The sequence below is a fragment of the Gracilinanus agilis genome, chromosome 6 (assembly GCF_016433145.1).
Source record: "Gracilinanus agilis isolate LMUSP501 chromosome 6, AgileGrace, whole genome shotgun sequence".
Taxonomy (NCBI): Eukaryota; Metazoa; Chordata; class Mammalia; order Didelphimorphia; family Didelphidae; genus Gracilinanus; species Gracilinanus agilis.
The window spans coordinates 251725862-251743398 of record NC_058135.1 but is presented as its reverse complement, the minus strand read 5'-3'; the positions used below and the strand labels follow the sequence as shown (position 1 = coordinate 251743398).

Genomic DNA, 17537 nt, shown 5'->3' with positions numbered 1-17537 from the left:
TTGACCTGGAGCAGCAGACACAGTCTATCACTCAGACTGGATTGTACTGACAGTTTTTCTGGCTTGGTAGAACTTTCTGGAATGTGTATTCTGCTGACCAGACTATGAAAATTGTGGCTGACCCATATATTGTTATGAGAACCTGAAGCAGGAATTTTGAAGAAGGTCTAAGTCTAAAACTTAAAAATCACATACAAGAAATGATCCCAGTTAAGGATTTAAGATAATTACTGTCTATCAGAAATCCCTAGCCTAAACTGAACTGCCTTCAGATAGTTGTTTCCCTGTTTCATCTAGCTAACCATGGTGCTATTATTTGTAGATCCTGAAAGCAGAAAACAACTATCAACAGATGGTAATGCACATTGAGAGGCAGCAGGAAGGATAGAGAAAGTGCTAGTCATGAAGTCAGGAATAGCTGGGTTCAAATCCTGCCTCTCACATATATTGCCTATGAAGCCCAGGGAAAGGCACACAACTTCTAAAGCTATAAATTACAGAAATGGGCTGCACAGATCTATCACACTCTGACATCAAGCCACATTAGCACTGAGGAATTTTCTCTGTTGTATAACAAGAATTAAAAGAGCACTTTACAAAGGGTGAGATTTTCAGAACAATTAAATGTTTTTAATTCAATAAACTCAGAACTTATTTTTCATGAAATGTATTAATTATATTGGGGGAAATTACTGCATATTTCTATGTCTAGGATCTAGGTCAGAGATACCATCTAGTCTACTGTTTTTTTGCATTATCTTTGATCTTGAGAATTCCAAAGAATGTCATCATTTTTAACAGAATTTGGTTAATAGATGGAGAAAAAAGATTCTTTTCCTGTGCATGTGATATGTACATCTGTGGGGATGGGGAGGGGTAGAGAGGTTGATGGACCACCTTTTAATTAGTTATCATCAATTAAAGATGTCTTGGGATGTTCAAGGGAGGGACTGAATAATGAGCCCTAAAAATCTATTTATTAGACTTCCTGACCCAACTAGGTTCATTCCTGTTAGCAAAAGATCCATGGAGACCTATATCACTGTATTGGTTATGATGGTGGCCTAACCAATAAACCTGATGTAATCATTAAACTTACATTCTTACCCAAAGATCAGTTTGTCAGGATAATTTTAATTGTAACAAAACATTAATTGTGCCTATTGTGCAATGGAAGAGAGATGAAACATATTAATTTCATTTCTTTATTCATTTAATATGGATTTATTAACTGCCTATTATGTGCCAAGAGATGTGCTAGGCTCCGGGGATTCAAAGAAAAAGAAATTTAAAAACTGTGCCAGTTTTCAAGAAGTTCCTAACTAGGAAGAAAAGACAAGATAAGTAAATACTAAATATATGCAATGTGAATAATACCAAGTAGTTTAGGGAGAAAAGTCATTTAGCAGCACCTGAGGCATTAAGGATAGCTTTTTTTTTTTAAAGAGGACTGAGCTAAGTCTTAAGAAAACCGGAGTCTCCAAGGGCTGGAAATGAAGGGGAAGACCAAGAGAGATTAAGAAATTTTTACAAGATTACAGACGTAATGAATGACCAAGTGGTCTTTGAATTCGGGTCTTTTAACTTCACATCTAGTGTCTTTTCTACTATACCTTCCTTTTTTCCCATTTGTGTTCACCAGTTTTAATGTAATAATATTTCATAAGTGCCAAGTGCCTGTAAAATAACTTTATGGAGGGGATAGAAGTGGATACTATTTTTGTTTTATGGATAGCCTGGCTGAAGTACTCTCTCCTCACCATTACCTCTTAGAATCCTTGGTTTTCATCAAGACTTAATCCAAGTGCTCCCTTCAATAAGAAACCTGTCCTTATCCTTCCAATTGCTAGCACCCTCCTTCCCACAATTCCTTGTGTTTATTTTGTATGTATTCTGTATATACTCATATATGTAAATGTTGTCTTCCTTTCAGAATATGAGCTCTCTGAGGGGATGGTCTCTTTGTCTTTTACCTTTGCATCTTTCACATTTAGCCCAATGCCTGGCATAGAGTAATTTTTTAAAGAGCAGGACAAGTATTCACATATTCTTATCACATATAATTAACATGCCAAAGGCTAATACTTCTGTGAAAAACACATAAATTAACAAGATTTTGTGAGCACATGCTCTTTAGGTTTTCTCATTTGGCAGAATTTCTCATCCATAAATCCCAACGTCATCAAAGCATACAGTCTCTATATGTTTATCTGAATTTTTAAGGGCTTTTAGAAGGTCCAAAGAAACTGGGAATATAAAGTATTTTATAATCAATAAAGTGTAAGATTAGAAAAGAAACAACAAATGGGCGGTGGGGGGAATGTATAGCCAAAAGAACTGTTTCTCAAGTACATAGAGAACTGGATCAAATTTATAAGAATGCAAAGCATTTTCCAATTGAGAAGTGGCCAAAGGATATGAACTAGGAGTTCTTAGATGAAGAAATTAAAACTATCTTTAGCCATATGGAAAAAATGCTCCAAATCTCTATTGATTAGAGAAATGCAAATTATAACAAGTCTGAAATACTTCTTCACATGTATCAGATTGGCTAATATGAACAAAAAAGGAAAATGATAAATGTTGGAGGGAATATAGGAAAATTGGGAAACCCATAAACTATTAGCAGGACTGTGAATTGATACAACCATTCTGGAAAGCAATAAGGAACCATGCCCAAAGGACCATAAAACAATACATACCCTTGAGCCCAGCAATACCACCACTGGGTCTACAACCCAAAAAGAACCTAGATAGAGGAAAAGGACCTATCTGTACAAGAAACATTTTTAGCTTTTTTTGTACTGGAAAAGAATTGGAAACTGAGGCTTATCTATCAATTGGAAAATGGCTGAACAAGTTGGAGTATATGGATGTAATGGAGTATTATTGTGCCATAAGAAATGACAAACAAGATAAGGTTAGAAAAACCTGGTTATGAACTGGTGCAAAGTGAAATGAACAGAACCAGAACAATAGTATATAGTAACAGAAATATTGTACAATGATCAACTGTGAAGGACCAAACTATTATCAGCAAAACAAGGTTCCAAGATAACCCCAAGGAACTCATGATAAGAAATACTATCCAGAGTCAAAGAAGCAATTGTTGGAATCTGATTGCAGATCATAGCACACCGTCTTTCACTTTATTTCCTTCATGAGTTTTTTACTGTGTATGCAAGATGTGTCTTTTGTCATAACATAGGGAATATGAAAGCATTAGTATAACTATATCAGACTGTTTACCACCTTGGAGGCAGTGGAGAGGGAGGGAGAGAATCAGAATCACAAAATGTCAGAAAAAAAATTGTCAAAAATTTTTCCTACAAGTAATTGAAAAAAAATTAAATTAAAACCAAACAGTGATGTACTAAAATGCTGTGATTATTATTTCTGAAAGTGGGATTCTAGCTATGTTTATGTGGAAATTCTTCTTTGACAGTGGTATGGATTCATTTTTCTGTATCTTAAGAGGACTTCTATTCTTTGCGGATTTCTGATTCTATCACAGATAGAAAGAGCATTCCCCACAAAGTTCTAAACCCAATAACTTGGCAAGTGTCCTTTGAAAGTTGCTTTGACTGAAAAATTAATTACTTTGCAGTCAATCTGATGATGAGACTCTCAAAAGATAGGTAAGCTGTAGTGCCAGTGGAATTCGTGTAGTTATCCCTGGGTACATGCATTTGGCAGCTTTTTGAGCTTGGAATCCTCTGTCATGATCCCTAACAGTTCAGGTTCATTTCCATGTCACAAAAGGCCATCAGAATAGGATTTCAATGAGTAAGGCATAGTCTCTGAAAGTCCAGGGTTGTTTCCATACCACAAAAGTAGGGTTTCAGTGAAACTGCTTCATATATATATATATATATATATATATATATATCCCTTATAAATGCTCAAAAAATTTCCATTATTAATATATATCTCACTTCTATGAAATACTGCAATTTTACTTTCCCTGGTTGTCAGGTGAGCAGTGTCAGGCAGAGAGGTCAAATTATTTCTCAAGGACAAGTTAGCAGCCACGCTTAGAATTCTTGAGTTTCTGCTTTCAAGTCTAGTCCTTACTCTGTCACTAATTAAATATATGACCTTGAGAAAGTCAGTCTCTCAGAGTCTATTTCTTTAGAAAATGAAGAGAATGAAGTACATAATCTGTAAGGTCTCTTACAGTTCTAACGTTTTACATCTTTATCAATTAAATTCAAGTAAAGTTTTTTTATTAATCACTGAATACATTTGAAAGAGTGTGATAAGCCCAGGGACTACAAAGATGAAATAAAGATATAGCCTCCTCGGTGCCCAAGGACTATGTAATCTAACATTCTCTACCTACAAAATAATGTATTTTTCTTATGGGGAAAATACTTGACTTTCGGTCATATCTCTTTCTGAGTTGGAAGAGGGAACAATATACAATTGGTTGAAGACTGAGAGAAAGGGCATGAGTAGGATAGGGTCAGTAAGAATGGAGTGGGAAGAGAGAAAGATACACAAAATTGAGAATGACAATATAAACACATTTTAAGTAAGTTCTTCTTAGGAAAGATACCATGGAATAGATGATATCCACATACCATATAAGATTTGACTATCTAAAAATAACCTCCATGTTAAGCAAGAAGAAGCATGAAGTACAGAGCTTAAAAAATTAAAAGTGTAGTAAATTAGCTTTATTGTGTAAGCCACAAACATCGCAATTGGGTGGAACATGATCTTATTAAATTATGTCACAAAACTGTTAAATTATCGCTATGTTTTAATGATCTGGTTGAAATGAAAATTAAGTCTAGTTCCCTAAATGATGAGTAATTCTAAGGTACAGGCAGCCAATATCAAGTTCCATTTATAAACAACCCAAATATACCTTCTCAAGTTTTTTAGTTCCTTAGCAAACTTGGGCTGCACACACAATGAAAAGAAACCAGAATACAGTTTGGTTAGATAAGAGTTTTCTGACTCCTGCAAATGGCACCTGCAAATGATATGTTTCAGAGTCCCTACCAGAACTCTCCATTCTCCACTGGCATTAAGTAACTACAGAAGAGGTATTTTTTGCCTTGGAAAACTTTCATCATGGGACACAGCTGTGAAACAACTTTGGCTTCAAAAAGGGAAACTATAATAAAGCGCCTCCTAGCTAGATTTTGGTTCAGGAGGTTTATGATGGGGAACAGCAAAGGAGATGAAATGTTTCGATAAAGCCCTCAGGCTGATTTAGTTAGCATTCACAAAGTGAAATAACCCATACATCACATACCCTTTGTTAGCTGGTCGTTTAGAATAGAGGTGTGAGTCACTAGATTTTATTTTAGGAGCTGGGCAATGCAATGTTACTTTCCCAAAAATATTAAAATGCAGAAATCTGAAAACTAAGGAAGGCTTTGTCATATCTGATATTGGATGGTTATCAACTCCAGGAATGGCTCAAGAATTCCCTTTGCTTTTGTCATTCCACATTCCCCACCTTGGAAGGCAACAATGATAAATCACTGCATGTAAAAATCTATTATTAAACTAATCAGAAAACTACAGTGTTAGAAAAAAAATGGGAGCTTACAAAACAAAAATAAAGCTGACATCAGAGGAGAGGCAGAATTAGATCCTGCATGATTTCAGGAACAAATAGATTCCTCTGGGAGTTTGAGGGATTAATATATATATATATATATATATATATTTTTTTTTTTTCCTCCTCTCTCAGACACTGTTTGGAATTAATAAGGATACCTGCAACAATGCTGGCAAGCTGCTGGGTTCTGGTGATGGGATAGATGCTGCGTGCCTGAACGATGGCTGAAGCGATTTTCTTGGCATACTTCTCTTCCCCGTATGTTCTCAGGATCAACGCAAGAGCCTGTTGATCTAAGGCATTCACAACATCAGCAGCAGTGTGCATGTCAGGGTACCTACGCACAAGAAGTGCCAATTAGTTCACTGACGTCAGCCTTCATTGACAAGAGGTGAAGCTTCAGAGCTTTGAGACACACATAGGCTAGGAGGACTCGAGAGGTTTTAAAATAAGAGCCTGGAATCTTGTACAAATGGGGCAGGTATTCCCTTTAGCATCCTTCATATCTATATCAACTGGTCCCATTTATAACATGAGCAAGAGTACGAAACCCATAAAATTAAAACATGACAATCAGTTTTAATACATATAAAAAATTATCTCAACGGAGCTTCTTTAGCCTAAAACAGTGGGAAATATTTAGGATATTTTTAATTCTACATCATATCCACATTGTCAGTTATTCTGAATAAGGTTTTCAGTTTGGCAGGAGCTACCAGAGACATCAGAATTTACAGATAAAGAAAATAACTACGTTGGGGATGAGAAGACTTATTCGCAGCTTTATAAGTTGGGTTACAATCCAAATTCTTTTCAAAGAGCCTGAAAGAAAGATGCAATCGGTCAGTTTGTGTCATGAGAACTTCCTGAGGAACCACAAGGACGATGATGTCATTTGCCACCGAAGAATATTAAGAACTAAAAACAGTTACACCAAACTGAAACACTAAATCAATCAACAGTATTTATTAAATACTTATATGTATGTCCCAGGTACTATGCTAGTCACTGGAAGTTCAAAGACAAAATAACAGTCTTCCCCCCTCAAGGATCTTCCATTTTATTGAAGGAAACAACATGTGCATGTGTGTCTCTCTATATACATTTATATAGTTTTCTCAATATATGCCTATGTAGACATGCATATACAATATCTAAACGTACATGAATAGAGAGAGATGCATGTATAAAACTCAAATGATAGAGAGAATAGAAATAAAACATATTGCAAGAAGTGGCTCAACTAGCAAGATACAACCAACAAATACTTCTCAGCATGAATCAAGACTTGGGATGCTGAAAAAAGGGAAACGTCATTTTCAAATTGAAATTAAGAACAAGTTAGTAGATATGAGGAAAAAAGAATATAAAAATTTTAGGATATCTTAAGTAATGCTATAGAAATGAACCATGAAACACAGAAGAACCGAGACCTGACTTGGTTTCTTATTGGCACTCATTAGCTAATTTAGCATTCATTAAATGCTTATTTTTGTACCAGGTACTATTCTAAGTGCTCAAAATAAACAAAAATGAAATAATCCCTGCCTCAAAGAGCTTATATTCTCCTGAGGGGGAAACAATACATACATAGGTAATAAAATAGAAAATGTCTACAAAGAAGGGCAGCTAGGTGGCTCTGTGAATTGAAAGTCAGGTCCAGAGATGGGAAGTCCTGGGTTTAAATTTGACCTCAGACATTTCAGAAGTGTGTGACCCTGGGCAAGTCACTTACCCAATATTGCTCAGCCCTTACCACTCTTCTGCCTTGGAACCAATACAAAGTATCAATTTTAATACAGAAGGTAAGGGTTAAAAAAAGGAAGAAAGAAAATATTTACAAAGTAATTGTGAGTTAACACAGAGGTAGCTATGGTAGTAGTGGTAGTACAAATAACTAGGGAAGATAAAAGCTAACATATGTTACTTTACACTTAGCAAAGCGCTTCATATAAATTATCTTATTGGCACTTCACAGTAACTGATGAGAAAATTGCTGTTATTATTCCCACTTTATGGATAAGGTAACTGAGGCTTAGAGTTGTTATGTGCTTTGCCCATGGTTACACAGCTAATAAACACATGAGGCAGGATTCAAATCTACTTTAAGTCCAGAGGTCTGTCCATTTGCCTTGAATCAGGAAGGCAGCTAGGGGCTTTAAAAGTCAGTTGATGTGGGGCAGCTGGGTAGCTCAGTGGATTGAGAGACAGACATAGAGACAGGAGGTCCTAGGTTCAAATCTGGCCTCAGACACTTCCCAGCTGTGTGACTCTGGGCAAGTCACTTGACCCCCATTGTCTACCCTTACCACTCTTCTGCCTTGGAGCCAATACACAGTATTGACTCCAAGACAGAAGGTAAAGGTTTAAAAAAAAGTCAGTTGATGAAGGAGAGTATTTTAGGTACCAGAGGTAACTAGGTAATGGCACAAAGGGTAAAATGAAACATTACGTATGGAAAAAGAAAGTAGGCTAGTTTGAAACATAGTAAATATGAAGGAAAGTAATGTGAAAACAATTTGGAAAAATAATAGCCAGATTGTGAAGGACTCTAGATGCCAAGAAGGATTCCACATTTTCTTTTTTACAAAAGGCAATAGGGAACTGCTAAAGTTTATTCCATGGTGGAATGACATGGACAGACTCATGCTCTAGGAATATCCAAGTGGTACTTGTTGGGGAATGGGGGGATGGTCTTGGGAGGGGAGAGGCTGGAGGGAATCTACTACAATGGCCCAAGATATAGGTGGCCACAGCCTAAATTTGTGTCATGAATGTGTGAATAGCAAAAAACATGGTGGTGGGTAGTAGAATTGATTAAAGACCTTCATTGATTTGATATGGCAGATCAAGAGTTAAAGATGACTTTAAAGTTAAAAACCTGGGTTGCTGGAAGGAGAGTGATGGAAACAGGACGTTAAGGAGAGGAATGGGCTTGGTGGGAAAGAGAATGGTATCTATTTTGTTTATATTGAATCTGAAATGCCAATGGGGCATTCAAATGGAGATACCTAGGAGACTTTTGGCAAAAGTGGCAGGGACATGGCAACTGGACATGTAGATTTCTCCATGGAAGCTGGTGAACTCATGAAGAGTGAGAAAAGAGACATCCAGACAGAGTCCACCCAGAAGGTGCAAGACAAGGACAATGGGCCAGTGGAGGAAATTGAAATGGAGCAACCAGGCAGAGAGCTATCTATCTGGCCTAATAGAGGACAATGCCATAAAAACCTAGGTAAGAGAAAATATCAGTGAGTTAGGGAGATATCTGTCCCAAACATGTGAAGACTTCCTCTGGCAGAATGAGCTGATATGGACAATTTATTCCAATGGCTTTTAAGGTGGCTAAAGTGAAATACTCAGAGCTTGAGCAGAAATGAAAATGTGGAAGTCATCCACTTCATTCTATCCCATCACAAATTGTCCTGGCTTTTGTCTTGCCACTGGACTTCAATGGCTGTGGTAGAAACAGTGAGGCTGGTGACTTTGAGCAACTTGCTCACTTAAATCCAATTCGCTCAGAAATCATGACATCACCAAAAATAAAAAATAAAAATAAAAGATGAAGGACAAACAACAAAATGTTGTAGATAGTTCAAGAAGAATGAAAGGATAAAATAATGCATTGGATTTAGCAAGTAAGAGATGGTAGAGAATCTTGGAGAAAGCAATTTCACTTGAGTAGAGGGATCAGAAATCATGCTATAAGGGGGTAAGTGAATGAGATTTAAGAGAATGGAGGGAATTTGTACAGCCCTCTTTTTCTAGGAGTTTGTCTAGTTTACCATGTAGGTCAAGTAGGACTCTACGGATGTGCCAAAAGCTTATCTGTGTGATCTTTTTTTCCTTCTTAGAACTTTCCTTTCTGATGTAGTGAAAATTTTTTATACATGCTCTTAACCTCGCTTGCTTCCAAGATTCAGTGGGATGCATATCATGAGTACCATATTCCTTTGTTTTCATATTAATCTTTAATCAGAAATTGATTGTCACAAAAGATAACGAGGAGTTAAATTTGGTTTGTTGTACTTTATAAGGTCTGAAGCCTCTTCTTGTAAGACAAATGAAAAGCAAAAATTTGTCAGCCAACATTTTGTTATCGCCGCACAACCACCTCGATTTCCAAACATGAGAAGATATTGGCCCCTTTTCTTGTTAGTCACTCAGGGGACTGTTCTTCAGAGGAATTTATTTTTAAAGTTCCTCCTTACACTTCCTGTCACATTCTTCATATTTCTCTTCTGAGTTCCAGTCTTGTTCCTATTGGATATTCCCAAATGAATGTTTCAAAAGAATCTTAAACTCAGCACATTCAAATTAGAACTCACTTTTTATCCACTAACCCCTCTTTCAATTTCCCTATTTGTTCTGAGGAGAGCAACATCATCCTAGGCACTTAGGTTCACAACCTGGGAATCACTGAATATAACTTCTTAGAGATGTGTTTTACATTATCTTATGAGAATTGTTCATGTATACTTAAAGCTACAAAATGGAATTAATAAATAAATTGTCTTGTTTAATAACCTTTTTTGATACAATTTTGTTTTCCTTAAATTAAGCAATCATTTTAAACTGTACAAATATAAAACAAACTGCAAATATAAAACTTTTAAGGTGACATGCATATTTTAAGGTGCAGCTGGAATGGATGGAGGAGGTACAGTCTTATTTTGGCATCTTCTATATTCTCTACCTTTTTTCCTAGTTTCTCATACAAAAGCAGTCAGCCAGGAAACTTCCCTTGGAATGTTAAAGTAAGAGTTGAACACTTTGAAGTCTGACTGTGCATTTTATGTGACAAACAAGAGAAAATCTCCCTTGCCTGCACACCCCAGTAATAGGGTGCTAAGAAGGAGGATTAGAGCAATGTGAGACTGGGCAGTTAGGATGGGAAAGAATGGATCAAGGCTTATGAAGAATTTGAGGGTATAGTTTTAATTTGAGAATTTCTTTTGAGTTCTATGGTTACTTTCCATTGTTCCTTAGCTTTTTCTTCATCTTTTCATATCTTACATTTTCTGGATAAATTATTTTCTGTATTAGGTAAATATATTTGTAACATGGAGGTGGGGAGGAAAAAAGGGCAAGGGCTATGAAAATGGTTTCTTCTTTAATGTTTATTCTTAAACGTTTTTCTTTTGTCCAAAAAAGCAAAGGTAGAAAGGGTAGAAAATCAGGTTTTATCATTTGTTGGCCTTGCTGAAGCTGGATAGAATGGAATGGAAAAGAAATAATGACAAAATGTCTCCTTTAACTACCTTTGAGAAAATGACCTGTAACATTCAAAAGTAAATTTAGCTCTTATGGCATGGCATTCTCCTCCTCTTAGCTGTCTGTTTCAGCTCAATCTCCTTTGCAAATCATCTTCTATGTATCTGCTGCCTGAATATAGATGTATAGTATATGTATACATATATCCCAGTCTCCCATCACTAACTGCCTCCTGGACACATCCACTGAGAAGTCTTATAAGCATTTCTTTTTCATTATGTCCAAAACAGAATTGATCTTTCTTAATCAAACCATCTATCATTTCCTTATTGTCAAGGAAACCACCATCCTTTTTGTCTCCCAGTTAATCCCCCTGCTGTTAAGCAGGATTCTTCTTTCTCCCTCAGTCTCATTATATATATATATATATATATATATATATATATATATATATACACATACATACATATATATATATATATACACATACATATATATATATACACTTTCATTCATTCATTCAATCATTCATTCATTCATTCGTTTATTTATTTGTTGAGTCTTATTGACTTTACCCAAACATCTCTCCCATCAGTTCTCCACCCTCCTCATGTCTTGCCTAGACTCCTGCCATCTTTGGATGGTCACTGTACTGATCATAGTTCTCACAACTTTCAAAGCTCTTTGCTTTTATAATGCTACATTTCCTTTTTAAATTGTTCCCCTGATTCTGCTCCCTTCACTCTGCATCAGTACCTCTAAATCATTCCAAGTCTCTTTGCTGTCCTCAGCTATTTCCTCACTCCTCAGACTCTTTAATGTGGTCCAGCTTTCATCCTCTGCACTCTCTAATCCATAGCTGACAAAAAGAATCTCCCTAAAGCACGAGTCTAATCTGTGAACCTATAGAAAATGTACTGAACCTAGAATTAGAACACTGGGTTGGTGGCCCTATTCTAGAACTTACTACCAAAATGATCTTGGGTAAGACACTTGATTTTCTTTAGGCTTTGGTTACCTTGTGTCTAAGATGTGGAGCTCGATGGTCTTGAAAGTCACTTCCAATCCTAGATCAGTAATCTTATCATCTATGTTACTTTTCTCCTCAAGAAGGTTTAGTGTCTCCCTAGTATCTCTAGGATAAAAGAAGCAACTCATTGGTATGGGACTTATTAGCTGTGTGATCCTGGGCAAGTCACTTAACCTGTTTGTCTTAATCCACTGGAGGAGAAAATGGCAAACTGTGTCCATATCTGGGCCAAGAAAAAATCCCATTAACAGTATTGGTATGCCCTCCAGGGGATCACAAAGAGTTAGACACAACTGAATGACTGAATGACACCTGGTACAGTGGTGAGAGCCCTATTTCTGGAGTCAGAAAGAGCCAAGTTCAAATACTGCCTCAGATATTACACTAGTTGGGAGACTGGGCAAGTTATTTAACTTTGGATGACCTCAATTTCCTCAGCTATAAAAGGGATAATAATAGCATCTACCTCATAGAATGAGGATCAAATGAGATAATATTTGTAAAGCTCTTGGCACCATGTCTGGTACATGGAAGGCCCTTAATAAATGCTAATTCCCTTACCTTCCTCTAGGACAAAATATGAATTCCTCAGTTTGGTTTTAAATCTATTCCTCCAGCCAACTCTCCAGACTTAGACACAAACTCTGTGTTACAACCATCATGATCTTATTCTCATCTTCATCTGTTTCCTTTGCATCTCTGCCAAGGCTGCCCTCAATCCTAGACTACATTCCCTCCTCAAGTGTACTTCTGGGAATTCTGATCTTTCTTCAAGGCTCAGCTCTTGGGTTAGTTCCTATGGAGAAAAGTCTTTGTTCTTCTCCTCAGGTGTTAAGTACTTTCCCTCCCCTCAAATTAGCTTTCTCGACCTTGTTTACTCAATGAAAGTCCTGGAAATATATAAACTCCCCAAAAGTTAATTGGGAACAAAGTAAGACTAACATTTTAGTTGAACTCAACAGTATTAATTTCATCACAAAAAACTATGAAGACATATCATAAAACTAGAAATGTTTATGCATCTAAAACTTCATTTTGACTAATGTAGCTACAATAATCAAAGCAGAAAAGTTAATCCCCTCCCAAGTTTGTGACAGTAGTAAGCAATGATTTTTCTTTGATTTAAAAAATTTAAGAATATTTATTTTAAAAATATGATTTTAAATCTAAGGCTCCCAAACCAAAATACAGATAAAAAAGAAGTCTATAATGGGGGGGGGGGGAACCAACCCAAAGCTGATTTATTATGTATGTGCAATTTTAGGTGTGGGTGTGTGATGGGAATTCTATAGTCTAAAAAGGAAATTAAATTCAGAGTGTTGTTGAGAAATTGATTTCTTGTTGTGAGAAGAAGTGTTTTATCAATACTCACCTGCCACCATCCATCCTCATGTCCAAGGGGCCGTCCTTCCGAAAGGAAAAACCTCTTTCAGGAGTATCAAGTTGCATAGAGGAACACCCAAGATCTAGCAGAACTCCATCAACAGTCCCAGGCTGTACTCCAACTTTCATTAACATGGCCTCGGCTTGGCTAAACTGGCCTAGCAAAGCTCGAATCTGTTTCCTGGGAACAAACCATATGTATAGAGAAATAGTTATTTAATTATGATATACTAAATATATAATCTATTTACTATATGTGCATATAGCATTAATTATATATAATATAAATATTACATATATATATGTATATATATATATAAAAGCATTTCCTTTCTTGTATCATCATGGATAGAAACTCCTAACAAGTATCACAGAAACTTAAGAAGAGTCATTGAGTCCAAGTCTACAGAGAAATAGCCTCTTCCTTGGATTAATACTTACTAGGTAGGGGCTGCTAGATCGCTCAGTGGATAGAGCCAGGTCTGAAGACTGGAGAGCCTAGATTCAAATATGATCTCAGATACTTCCTAGCTGTTCAACCCTGGACAAGGCACTTAACCCCAGTTACCTAGCCCTTATTGTTCTTCTGCCTTGGAACCAATATTTAGTATTGATTCTAAAACAGAAGAAAAGGGCTTAAAATACTTATTAGGTAATATTATTCAGCAATTATTAACACACTCTACTAAATGTCTAAATATAACAGGTAAAGCAAAATCTGAACACAGTGATAAAAAATATACTATTCCTCCAATCAAGAAAAAGATTAATCTTAAACTCTTTGCCCCATGCACATAAAACTTTTTGAATGTTCCCTTATAAATTATGAAAAAAATATAATCTTTGAACTAATTATTCAGCAAAAGAAACAATAAATACTTGGTATTTTCTAAAAATAACCACATTTTAAAGGTTAAGAGTGTCGAACATCTCTTGAAGCATGATAAAACACCAATAAAATAGAAAGGAAATATACATTTTGGTTCGAAAGGATATGTACATCATCTTAGCACAAATTCAATACAAAAACAGTGACTGTGACTGCTCTGCTTCTTCCATGATAAAAAATGAAGGCCAAGTATTATCAAAAGTAACTTTATTATGGGGCAGTTAGGTGATTCAATGGACAGAGAGCCAGGCTTGGAGATGGGAGGTCCTACGTGACCCTGGGCAAATAAATTAATCCCAATTGTTTAGCCTTTACTGCTTTTCTGCCTTGGAACTGATATTTGTATCAATTCTATGAAAGAACATAAGAGTTAAAAAAAAGTAACCCTCCAGGACTAATTAGTTATTAGCCAGAAATCTAAAGAAAAGCTTTTATATTTATTTATGATCTGTGCTATTTTTCCTTATATTTTTATTGCCCTCTAAATAGCTGAAATAAGTATTCTGTACAATCCGACTGGAAATTTATCTGAGTTGAATTACCTTATATCAATATTCTTTGAACTTAAACAGGTACGTAAAATTTAGTTTTTATTAGATGTTTTAACTGAATGTTTTTATATTAAATATAATTGTTCATTTGCTGCTTCTTTATATACTTTAGGCATATTTTTATTAAGGATCAACATGAGATTTGGGTCTTGGAATAGCATTGATATTAAAAGACTTGTAGTTTAAGAGGTTGACATACATATACACATACATGTAATTACTAAAGAAATATGTTGAGCTAAAAAAATCCAAATAGGTAAAACAAGGTTCAAAATAACATAGTTGCATTGGCACAAATCCATTTAGATTACTAGAAAATATTTCCAAGCTTGGGTACTACTGATACTAATACTTCTGTATGAAGAGGCTATATTATTACTTTTAGGAGGCTATATTATTATCAGAACAAGAATAGAAAGAGGCCATAAAGCACAACTATAGACAAAGCAAGTCAAAAAGCCTCTGAAATAAGAAAATGGGTCATGTCCCAAAGAAGGAGGGACAAAAAGGATCATGTAAGTAAAAGACTAACAGCAAAGTTAAAAAAAATCTTACAGAATAAAGTGGTGGTGGTACAATTGGCAGAAGTCATGTCAAGAAGACATTAGGAATGAGATAAACCAGACTCAAGTACTTCCTAAGACCTCATCTTCCCTTTCATTCCCAGCTCATTAGATTGGCTATAAAGTCTGTCCTGAATAGGGATGGAGACTATTATATTAATGTGAGTATGACTTTGAAGAGAGAAAGAGTACTACACATGGACAGAAGAATGAAACACTTGAGAATTGCTTCCCATTACCTAGGTATTCTTTTAAAAATTATACCTGGAATTATTTTGAAATTGATATTCAAGCTATATTTTATAAAAATTAATTTATTTCATAAAACTGCCAGCCCTTGGCATTTAACTTTATTAAACATAAGAAAATAGGTTAAACTAAAGGAACAAAGTGAAGACAATTTAGAAACTAATAATAGCTACAGGAATCACATTTTCAAGGATGTCATGAAGTAAAGGAATGTTTATAAGCAAGAAAAAAGAAAGATGAAATGAATGTTTACACTGTGCTACTGCAATTAGGCATCTCTAACCACTGGAAGCTCTTCCAACACACTGTGATGTTCACAGTGTGCAAGTAGTCGATCCTATGACTATAGCATATTACACTTGGATTTTAAAACATTTTCTGTTTACTGATGCTTTTTTCACACAACAAATTTTCTCAATTCCCAATCCCTGCCCTCCTACAATCCTCCTCCCTGAAGCCCAAGTTCTTCCTGATAAAGAAAAAAAAGTTAACACTAATCTATATATTGAGTACATTTGACTGCTATAATATGCATAATCTTAAGTAGGGTGAACTGTTTCACAGAATTCCACAGTACCCCGCAGAACTCCAGAAGAGGGGGCAGTTAAGAATGTGGGTATAAAAAGCAGGACACCCAGCTTGGCAAACTCACTCTTTGGGGGACAGAGGGAGCTGGGTGGCTGGAAAGGGGTAGGAATTACTTCCTTCTCAGTAGTTTAGTTGATCTCTAATCCAGAGAGCAGGGTGGTTTCTTTGCTGAATACTCCTTACTGACTCTAACCAGGCTGTGAGCACTGTGACAAAACCTTGTAAGCAATGTCCCAGCCAATCCCTCAACAATTACAGATCTACAATCGAGACCATCTTTACCATCTTGGACTTGTTAATATTAGATTTTAAGAGAAAGTTTAAATTGTGAGGGAGTTAGGGAGAAATAGTATCATTCAGAGGCTTTACCCTCTGAAGGGGGATAGCTATTCTGACAGCCCACCTTGAAGATTTTAGATAGATTTTTACCTCATCCTCAATCCTAGTACTTTCCCTCCTTCTCTGTTTCCCTGAATTAATAAACCCCTTCCCTTGTTAAGAGTGTGGGTGTGAGATGTTGTATTTTCATGCTATATAAGCCTAATCCATACATTATCTAAGCCAAATCTCCATCCCGGCAGATCCTGAGAGTAGTTGTGATCCAGTGATCAGGAAAATTGCTTGAACACATCCTGAGCACTTTACCTATTTTGAGTTTAGGGAATAAGCCTCCAAAAGTGGAAGCTGCTAATTTCTGTGAGATTATTCCCTCTTTGCCAGCCAATTTAGCTTTGTGATAAGTCAAATTGCCTCCATTTTTGCACAGAAAGGGATTCTGTTAATAACAGTTACCAGAAGCTGCAACTGCCTAAGGAGGGGGAGGAGAAAGAATTTCATCCACTCACTCCCCTCCCCTTTGCTAGAGGTTTGCAGGCTGGGGCTCGAATCCTGCTGAGACACCATTGCTAACTGGTCCCATTTTTACACTGCCTATAAATGAAAATATAATGTGATATCCTTAATTCCCAATTTTTGAACTGAGAAAAAAGAAGTATGTTTTGCATCTCTTCTCCAGATCAAAGTAGTTGTTATAACTAATTATAATTTGTCTTCTTTTTGGTGTTGTTTTTATTCACATTATTACAGTGGTGGGACTTCTTGTTTTCCTGATTCCTTCTCTATTAGATGGGATTTCATCTGAGTCTTCCTACATTTCTCTGAATTCCTCACATTTGTTGTTTCTTACAGTACAACAGTGTTTTATGCCATTCATAGACCACAATTTATTAGGTCATTTCCCAATCAATAGGCACAACCTTTTGCTTCCAGTTTTTGCTATCTTGGAGTACATTGAGGAAAGAACTTCTGAGATTTGGTGTAGGATTATGGAAAGGATACTGACTCTGAAGTCAAAAGATAAGTTTTTAAATCCTGAGTGGCTGCAAAACAATGCATACCCTTTGATCCAGGAATACCAATACTAGGTCTATATCCTGGAGAGATTTTTAAAAAGGGGAGGGGTGGGGAGGAAGGACCTACTTGTACAAAAATA

General features: G+C 36.1%; 1 protein-coding gene across 1 annotated transcript in view; it reads right to left on the bottom strand.

The window, feature by feature from the left end:
• METTL15 (methyltransferase like 15) overlaps nt 1-17537 on the bottom strand; it is a 269374-nt gene that overhangs the window by 34592 nt on the left and 217245 nt on the right. The window contains exons 4-5 of the mRNA XM_044681539.1: nt 13195-13386; nt 5737-5915 (exon numbers count right to left, since the gene is read on the bottom strand). Of these exons, the coding sequence (XP_044537474.1) occupies nt 5737-5915; nt 13195-13386 (371 nt within the window). The remainder of the gene's footprint in view (nt 1-5736; nt 5916-13194; nt 13387-17537) is intronic.